Source organism: Haliotis rubra, unplaced genomic scaffold (assembly GCF_003918875.1).
Source record: "Haliotis rubra isolate DU_JTF1 unplaced genomic scaffold, ASM391887v1 Scf405, whole genome shotgun sequence".
NCBI classification, from domain to species: domain Eukaryota; kingdom Metazoa; phylum Mollusca; class Gastropoda; order Lepetellida; family Haliotidae; genus Haliotis; species Haliotis rubra.
This window is the reverse complement of record NW_025767086.1, coordinates 828,335-839,068: the sequence shown is the minus strand read 5'-3', so window position 1 is coordinate 839,068 and position 10,734 is coordinate 828,335. Positions and strand designations below refer to the sequence as shown.

At 38.1% G+C, this 10,734-nt stretch overlaps 1 protein-coding gene across 1 annotated transcript; it reads left to right on the top strand.

Annotated features, from left to right (window-relative positions):
* Window positions 1–1,244: 1,244 nt before the first annotated feature.
* LOC124287697 (NADH dehydrogenase [ubiquinone] iron-sulfur protein 4, mitochondrial-like) lies at window positions 1,245–6,916 on the top strand. Its single transcript, XM_046724216.1, has 5 exons — window positions 1,245–1,360; window positions 2,444–2,552; window positions 3,167–3,342; window positions 5,238–5,312; window positions 6,540–6,916. The coding sequence occupies exons 1-5, from the start codon at window positions 1,293–1,295 to the stop codon at window positions 6,556–6,558; spliced, it is 447 nt and encodes a 148-aa protein (XP_046580172.1). The 5' UTR covers window positions 1,245–1,292; the 3' UTR covers window positions 6,559–6,916.
* Window positions 6,917–10,734: the final 3,818 nt, after the last annotated feature.

Here is a 10,734-nt window from a genome sequence, read left to right as displayed (position 1 = left end):
TGGTATAATATTTATTATTTAAACATATTTATTTCCAAAGAAAGGAACCGGATTGGTAAACAAGCATAAGCTTATATGAATACCGCTCTGGGATACAATGGAAGGAAGAATAAACTCGTCATGATGAATGGACAATGTGAATGATATATAAATGCTGCAGAAACGAGAAATAACGCCAATCATTGTTAAACGGTATATGTCATATAAACAAAATATTTTGGATCAAATCTGCCTGTTAAATTTATAAAAGAGTGCACTGAAATTAAAAGTTCTTTGTTTACTATTGAGGAACAGCGTTGGTTTCCAAACAAAATTGATTTTAGGTCAAATCCTTTAGTATAAAAAAACATAATTTGACGTATATCGTTGTAAAGAGTACATGAAAAGAAATAATGAGCAGAGTCTTCATAGTTATGGCCACAAGAGCAAGATGATGTTGGAGATATAAATCTTTCATACTTGTGCGCATTAAGGTCACTACATTCAAGTTCGAGACGAGAATGTATGATTAGACAAAATCTGCTACCGAAATTTAAGTCAAAATGACTGTAGATATTAAAATCGTTCAAAATTACATTTTTGAATCTCGATAGGTGATGGTCAATTAGTGAATATGTTTTTATAGCCTGAAATGCTCATACATTCGAGCCTCAACATTTCCTTTAACTAAACACAGCATTGAATGTCAATTAGTGAACATGTTTTAATTAACAAAAGCTCGATTGTTTTGATTAGCATTATACCATACTTGTTGAGAAACCTATGCATTTACGGCCAATAAACCTTTTATACAAACATTTCATTTTATTCTTGTAATTCTTTACAAAAGCATTAATAACATGCAAATAAATGGTATGATAGTGTTGTTTATACATGAATATTACTATTTAAATACATTGGGGCATTTTGACTACCCCCCTGGGGCAATTTGACCAAACCTGGGGCGATTTGACCAAAAATCTGGGGCATTTTGACCAAATTGGCTGGGGCGTTTTGTAGCTGGGGCGATTTGACTGGCACCCGTTTCATAGTCCACAAGTGGAGAACATAATCCAAGAGTGACCATAATGATGTCCGATTTAATTATTATTTTGACAAGCCATAATTTCCCGTGTTTTTCCTGTTAATATTTAACTTAGTTGCCTTAGATGTGCTTGTGTTTACTGCTACTGGTGGGACAGGGTACGCTCAGCTTTTCGCGAATACCGGCCTTTAATTGAGAACGCTTTTACGTGCGTTTCAGTAGCTTGTAGTGTCTTGGAAAGAGTTACACCCCTTTAGTAACATTCAAAATGGCTGCTTCTATAGGATTGCGAGTGGCCAGCCGTCTAGCAACAGCTAGTAGGAACGTAATTCCAAGGTATATTGTGTATACACAACTCTCGGAAATGCCACACACGATGACTGTTCCAATGTAGTGTACAGCGCAGTGCTAGATGAAAAGTGCGTGCGTGTACTCGCAAGATTCTTACCCCGTCCTTGATAACCTTCAAGATCAGTTCCGATCAAATCAAAACATTGCCTTCAAGATGGAATAAACCATTTGAAGATTTGTGCATGGTTCGGAAAAGAAAAATCATTTTGGTTTCTACATTACAGTAGCTTGATTTTTTAATTGCTTAACCTGACAATTGAAGAAACAAAGATATTTGCTTCATGAAAATACTGGGTGCCAGCCAAATCGACCCAGCTACAAAATGCCCCAGCAAATTTGGCCAAAATTATCTGGAGTTTTTGTCAAATTGCCTCAGGGGGAAGTCAAAATGCCCCAATTTATTTAAAATGATTAAATATGTGCCATAAATGCATAGTTCTTGTCAACTTCGACATTATAGGCTCCATGTAATATTACATAGTAATATTTCTGATAAAATGTTCTATTAGTAAACTGATAAAGCAAAAGTAATATTCATGTATAGACAACACTGTAATACCAATTATTTGCATGTTATTAATGCTTTTGTAAAGAATAAAATGAAATGTTTGTATATGTTTATTGGCCGTAAATGGATATTTTTTTGTCTACAAATGGCATTGTGTAATCATAACAAGTATGGTATAATATTTATCAAAACAATCTAGAGCTTTGTCAACTGGGATATTATAATCCTCATATAGAAGTTATAAGTAATGACAAGTCTTTCTTTCAGTTTTAACTTTTTAACTTCCTTCTGTATGGCGCGATGGTCCATGAAAGCGGCTCACTTTTGACAGAAGCAGGTGAACTGAAAAACAGTGGAATTTGGCACCCAAAATAATAATGCGCATTGACGTTGTCTTAACTTGTTTAATTTAACTGGGTACAATGTGTGAAGCCCATTTCTGGTGTTCCCCACCGTGATGTTGCTGGAATATTGCTAAAAGCGGCGTAAAACCAAACTCAGTCGGTCAGTCAGTCAGTTTAATTTAACCTCATAATTCACTTGTGTTACTGTCTTCACAGGTACTATGCTTCTGGACGGCCAGGGGATAATTTGACAACAGCAACAAAGCCCCGTGAACAAGATGACAATCAGTCACATCAAGTGCAGACCATCACTGTCAGTGACAAGGTAATGTCATATGATCCTACAAGTGGCGTATGATGTTTGCCTTAACTACTCAAATGTTAGTTTTTTTTGTAAATTACTTCATGCTGTTTAATGACTTTATCTATGAGCATGCTTTTTCTAAGACCAAACTGATCAATCAAATTAATCAGATTGTTGATGGCCATTCAGTATACTGTAGCTGTTACTAATACTATATCGGTCACTAAATTGTTTTACATATAACCATCATATAGCGTGAATATTGTAAAGTGGGATGTTAAACAACAAACAAATAAATGATGTATCACAGTAGCCTTAACTCTAAACCTGTATGGGTTGTGGGGAACCCCAGTAGTTACACTGTTCACTTCTATACAAACTGGGATCATGGCACAAGTGTATACATGTATTTATTTTGCAAAAGGTCAACTGAAAATGACCAGAAAATAATATAGCAAGCTAGTAATTACTGTCGTTATAGTTCACTTAACAATTGAGTTTTGGCACAGACTGGTGAAATGAAGTTAGGTTGTCACAAATCATATGCCCTATAGCCCTTCTGCTGTTGATGTTGAACTGAGAATCATGCTGTCTGAACAAAACAGGTAACTTGACACTGGTGTTTGTGTATTCAGGTTGACATCACACCTCTGACTGGTGTCCCAGAGGAGCACATCACCACGAGGCGAGTGCGTATCTTCGTACCTGCAAGGAATGCCATGCAGTCAGGATCTTATGGTACTCGCAGGTGGAGGATTGAGTTTGATCAGAGGGAGAGATGGGAAAACCCACTCATGGGTTGGGTGTCAACGTGAGTATCATGTTCTAATACTTCAACAGGATCAAAAACTAGAAAAAGAATACAGTCAACTCTCGTTAATCCGACACTTGTGGTTGCAGAGAAATATGTCGGATTAACGAAAATGTCGGATTAATGAAAATGTCGGATTAATGTATTTGTGTGAAAATATCAATGTTTACTAAATGTCATGATCGTCATACTGTTGCATGCATATCAGAAATGGTAGATCTAGTTATCTTTATCGTATGTAAAAATATTCACAGAAATAAGAAATACTAACAATACATACTTGTTTTCATTTATTAACATTCATAGATGGCATAACATACATATATAATCACATGTTTTAACAGTTTCATATCTATTTCATGACCACATTGGCACAAAACTCACATTTGTTTTACCGCATATCAGCTGCCATTATGACCGGATGTTGAATATGTTACAGTTTCCATACAACTAATTCCATAATAACATGTGGACGCCTAATGTACAATCAAGTGTATCATAACATATATAATTTATAACTTGAAAAAGTCTTTGATGGTCATTAACATCAAACACGCGTCTAAGTGGTGTGTCAGAAATGTTTGCAAAATGTTCAACGATGTTTTGGCCTCAGATAGCTTGAAGCATTGGAATCAGTCGTAGAGACGCTCAACCACTAAGCAGACCGCTTCAGGATGTCAGATACGGTTGATCGTCAATCTTCACATCAAACTTCTGCTCAGCAAAGTGATGACTTCTTGTTGTGCTGTCTGGGGTTTGTCTTTCTTCAAAAGGAGATTTCTTTCTTGATCAATGGCGTGACTTCTACAAGGGGTCGCTTAGCAGCTGGTGTACTTTCGTGACAGACATCTTGTGATGAAAACTCATGTCGGTTGTAAACATTTTATACTGCTCGGCTCTACTGTTATTTCTTGATTAAATCGCCTCAATTAATTATCCTGTGTTCCTAATTAACAAGTGTGATGTTCACTGACGTGGGTGTTAAGCAGCCAGTAAGGCACGCGCTAATCACCTTTCATGTGTGATGTTTGTATACGGTCGGATCATCCGACCGGCTGTGTTGATTGTCGGATTAACGAATGTTTTTACAATGTATTTACAATGATCGGTTGCTAGATTGGTGTGTCGGAGTCGGAATGCGAGAATGTCGGATTAACGAGAGTAATTATCACTGTTTTAAATGGTTCCCTAATTTTTTGTCGGATTAACGTGAGTGTCGGATTAATGAGTGTCGGATTAACGAGAGCTGACTGTATACTGATAATTAGTGTCATGTAAAAATTTTACTAAAAAAGGAACATGTATAAATGTGTTAACATATGAAATTTCCTATTCTTGATATGCATGTTAAGATGCAGATATTACAAAGGTATTCACAGTCAGGTTCATCATGATATATGATGTTACTTGCAGGAGGATGATAAAATATGATGTTACATGTAGGAGCATGATAAAATATGATGTTACATGCAGGAGGATGATAAAATATGATGTTACATGCAGGAGGATGATAAAATATGATGTTACATGTAGGAGCATGATAAAATATGATGTTACATGCAGGAGGATGATAAAATATGATGTTACATGCAGGAGCATGATAAAATATGATGTTACATGCAGGAGGATGATGCAGGAAAATATGATGTTACATGCAGGAGCATGATAAAATATGATGTTACATGCAGGAGCATGATAAAATATGATGTTACATGCAGGAGGATGATAAAATATGATGTTACATGCAGGAGCATGATAAAATATGATGTTACATGTAGGAGAATGATAAAAATAAGATGTTACATGTAGGAGCATGATAAAATATGATGTTAGATGTCTTCATGTAATATTTTTATCCTAGCCCTATGTTGGTTGATTTTGTTATTCTTTTGCAGAGCGGATCCACTCTCAACAATGAATGTAGATTTCAGTTCCCAGGAGGAAGCCATGGACTTCTGTGAGAAAAAATGGTGAGTGTTTTTTTGTGCATAGTCAGTTACGGGTTGATCCTACTTAAGGAGGGAATATAGAGAGAATTCATCACAATTCACATTCATTGTAATTTGAGGAATATGAACTGAGCCCTGGCAATTTCTGAACCTGAGACTGATCACATAGATGATGAGTGTTTTGTTGGAACATTATTGTCATTCAGATTTAGTATATGGTGTGTACATGCATTAGATTTGTTACTACATGTTAGTCATTTAGGGTTCTAGATCCTAGCTGCATTACAAATGCTTTTCATAGATAGTAGTAGATAGTTTGATTCCCTTCCTTCTGCTAAACCATTGTAAGCAATATTGTAACATGCCAAATGTATGATGTCAGTCATCATTCATTGAGAAATTGGTCATGGGCATATTATATCAACAGCTTCCCTGCTGTTATACATTAGATTGAGTCATTGAGAGTCAGCTGCAAGTAAAATAGCATTCATATATTGGCATTTGGTAACGTTTACAGCAACACTGTTATCGTGACATGTAATGGCAACACTGTATAAAGTGCTGTCTACAATGTCATCAAACTCCAGTTCATGTGCACTTGTGAGTAAACTGCAGTTTCCTGTTATCATATTTTATGTTTTCCTGTGAAAGGACGATATGGCTGAAATATTGCCGATGTGACTTTAAATTTTAACTCACTCTACTCCTGTGAAAGGCTGATGTTGTGGATCAATGTGCTTTAGTGAAGTGGTCATAACATGTCGGTTGAGTGTAACTGAGGCATTTTCACCATATTCATGATATGCATCATAAAATTGTAGTTCATAGACAATCAGGGTTTGGTCAACATAAATAATGCATATAGCTAGGACTGCCAGTTTTATCTAGATCCCCAATTATAGAGGCTGCCAGTTCTCTTTGAGGTATGCACAATTTATGGTCTTTGTAGAGGGCAACCAGGATCTAGCAAATCATGCTGTATGTACATATTTCCTTCACATATACTTTTTTGATGTAATTTTCAGTAATTTATCTTAAACTTATTCCCTCTTCCCATTGCTTTTGAAAATTTGTGATATCCAGGATTCAAGAGTTGGCAGTGAGAATTGTTGAAAAATGACATCATTTTAAGTGTCACAGGAGGGATGGAGTCGGGACTGACAACCTCATTAAAATACTTCGTGAAAGTGTGAGTTATCAGTAGATGTTAACAATGTCACGCTTATCCATTATGTTTCTTTGTTTAAGGTTGGGAATATTTCATTGAAGAGGAACACTTACCCACCTTCAAGAGAAAATCATATGGTGCCAACTTCTCTTGGAACAAGAAGACTCGTGGTGTCTACCAAATAATGAATCTGTCAGTTAGTGAAACTTTTGGGCAACCTCCGCTCATTTCTCCTCAGTTATGGTATTACTAGCTTTTGTATGTTTGTGGCTGACTAGTCAGCTCCAGTATAAACGGCAGTTACTGAGCCTGGTTGATGACCAATGACAATTGTTGCCAGTTTCATCTGATGGGATCTTGTGTAAATATGAACCATGATTATCTGTATGTGAGTGGCTGTAGCTGCCAGTGAATTAAATATCTAATGGAGAACTGTGTTGTCATGTTCAGAAAGAGATACACCTGCTTTTGTTGTCTTTCCTGATTGTTGACCCCACGAATGTAGTGGCCAAACTGTGCTGCATAATCCTATACTAGCCTGTTATTCATTCATATATACCTGTAGGTGTTTCAAGGTAGGCCTCCTCACTTGTCGATACTTGTGGCACTGCTTGACACATGTTTCTTGGTACTTTACAAGCACATCAACACTTCGCTAACTTCTCCATGCCTGATTTATGTATTCTCAGAAGTAAGCTTTGTAGCTTTGTAGGGTTGTAGCTTTCAACCAGTCAGTGTGTATCTTGCATGGCTGATTAATTTGATTGCATTCAATAGCATCATGCATTCACTTTAAGCATTTGATTTTTGATTATTTGCAAACTTGATGGTTTGAGGATTATACTCCACTAGGTATTATTTGAGAATCCATCTCATGGCTATGTCTAGTTGCCCACAGAAGACATACCGTTTTGTAGACAGTAGTTTTGTTAGATTTGGTGTGTTTGTTGTTAACGCCTCACACCGAAAGCAATATTTCAGCTTATATGGCCGATCTGTAAATACATGAATCTGGACCAGAGAATTCAGTGACCGACAGCATGAGCATTGATCTACAGAATTGGGTTACTATGTATCAACCAAGTCAGCGAGCCTGACCACAACCAGTGAGTCACCTTTTAAGACAAACATGGGTTGCTGAAGACCAGTTCTAAGCCGGATGTAGTTTGTTTAACTCCATCAGATTCCAGGTTTTAAGACACTTATAAAACTGGTAAAATTTAAGTAAAAATGTTTGTACAGGGGTAGACACTACTTGTCATATTCAACTGATCCATTGCTCATTTCGACCTGTTGTAAACTTCAAGACTTGCCCTTCAACCTTCACTTCACTTGTCTCAGGCAAACAGACCAGCAGCCATTTCAAATTTCACTTTGTCTCATGCAAACAGACCAGTGGCTATTTCCAAATTTCAAATTTCACTTGTCTTGACAGGTGGACCAGTGGCCATGTCTATTACTGCCATTTATTTCACTCACGTTATAGGCCAATTGGTCTGTGTAGTGTTATGTATTTATTTAGAAAATTGTACTAATCAAGGCGATCTTATTACGGGCCAAGTAACCTTCTTTTTTCAACCTGTTGAGCAAAGGTTGAGAAACTACTCAACACAACATATGCCAAAGTGGTTTGGTAACAGTTCCTCTTGAACAGCACTACAAACGATTCACAGTGTTACACCTGTAGGTTTGGTGTGATACTCAAAACAGTTGTTGCTATTCACTAACGTGTCTGACCAACGCATGGTTGGTAACATGAAGCGCATGTAAAATCTAAGCAAACACGGTTCCATTGTTCTCGATTCGATGGCTTGGTGACACCAATATGCCTCCTCATTGTTAATCCCATCTCAATTTACACGGAATGAACGCTTGAGCGCGTTGCTAGCATGGTGTTATTGTAAGAAGAGCCGCACTGAACAAGGAAGAAGAATCACTTTGAACACAAAGGAAGTGTGGATCCAGGAAGATATATCTTGAGTCGTGCAAGAACAAATAGGTCATGTTTCTTTAAATGTCTCATGGTTTATTGAAATAATGAATCGATAATGCACTGTTTTACACCGAATAACGAATATCAATGTCAGACCTCACATCCATGCTACATTCAGATACATAAACGCCCTTTAACTGGACAGTTTAAACTGTCACACGCATACACCCAGGCCCTTAACTAGACAGCTTTAAAGGCTTGCTTTTACACACGCATACATCTAAGCTTTAACTAGGCAGTTGAAACTTTCACACGCATACATCAAAGCTTTACCTAGACGGCTGAAACTTTCACACGCATACATCAAAGCTTTAACTAGGACGGCTGAAACTTTCACACGCATACATCAAAGCTTTACCTAGACGGCTGAAACTTTCACACGCATACATCAAAGCTTTAACTAGACGGCTGAAACTCTCACACGCATACATCAAAGCCTTTACCTAGACGGCTGAAACTTTCACACGCATACATCAAAGCTTTACCTAGACGGCTGAAACTTTCACACGCATACATCAAAGCTTTAACTAGACGGCTGAAACTCACACGCATACATCAAAGCTTTAACTAGACGGCTGAAACTTTCACACGCATACATCAAAGCTTTACCTAGACGGCTGAAACTTTCACACGCATACATCAAAGCTTTACCTAGACGGCTGAAACTTTCACACGCATACATCAAAGCTTTACCTTAGACGGCTGAAACTTTCACACGCATACATCAAAGCTTTAACTAGACGGCTGAAACTCTCACGCATACATCCAGGCCCTTTAACTAGACAGTTGAAGCTTCACACGCATACATCAACGCCCTTAACTAGACGGCTGAAACTCACACGCATACATCCACGCCCTTAACTAGACGGTTGAAACTCTCACGCATACATCCACGCCCTTAACTAGACAGTCGAAACTCTCACGCATGCATCCACGTCCTTAACTAGACAGTTGAAACTCACACGCATACATCCACGCCCTTAACTAGACAGTTGAAACTCACACGCATACATCCAAGCCCTTAACTAGACAGATGAAACTCCTCACACGCATACATCCACGCCCTTAACTAGACAGTTGAAACTCACACGCACACATCCAAGCCCTTAACTAGACGGCTGAAACTCTCACACGCATACATCCACGCCCTTAACTAGACAGTTGAAACTCACACGCACACATCCACGCCCTTAACTAGACAGTTGAATCTTTCACACGCATACATCAACATTCACCTACAGATACATCCATGCCTGGTCAGCTGAAACAAACACGCACACACCCACGCCACTAACGTGACAGTTGAAACCCACACACGCATAATCCACGCCTCAAACCCGACGCCTGTACATGTATTGTTTAGGATGATCTGACCTAAGTGTTTCAGCATGTAGCGACCAAAACACATACCACGAACTTCCGCTGATGATACCACTTTCCCTTCTCGCAAGGATACCTTCTTTCTTAAAAAGTTTCACAGGGGAATAGTTATAGTATGACCAGAAATTATTGAGAATTTTAGGAATATGTTTAATTGGATTTCTAGTGTAAACAACCTTGACCAGCTATCAGGAGCTTGGTTTCTTTCAAGAGAGACAACTCCGTTATATCCTTTTCATTAGTTTGTGAAGAGTTATCCTCCTTTGTTTACTTGCTAGCAGACGACATTTTCAGTGATTCTCAGTATGGATGATTTAGAGAAGAGGAAGTTGATTTTAGAGTATTATAACAAGGACATCAGATCAGCTAAAGTGATTTCAAGTAGAACAGGCATCCCTTTGTCCACTGTTTATCGTGTTTTAAAAATATTGCAAATGGATATGGCATTGAGCACCAGGGAGGCGCAGGTAGGCCCAGAAAATTGACTGTCGGTGACAGGAGGCGGCTTGGTATTCTTGTTTCTAAAATCAAACGAAGGAGTTTAGAAAGCTTAAGGCTGGATATGATTGATAGAGGAACTGTGGCTGTCTGTAAGGAGACAATTAGAACTGAGCTGCATGCAATGGGTTGGCAGAAAAGTCGAGGAATTCCATCACCGATCATGAAACCTGAACAAAAGGAGCGAAGGTTGAACTGGTGCTTACAGCATAGACATTTTAACTGGGACAATGTGATTTTCTCAGATGAAAGTTCTGTGTGGATGTTTCCTAATACACTGAAATTCTGGACCAAACAAACTGAAAAACCTTTGTATCAGCGCCCAAAGTACAGTCCGAAATTTAACGTGTGGGTGGCATATTCTGTGTTAGGGGCAACGCCCTCTGTGTATTTGGAGGGAATAT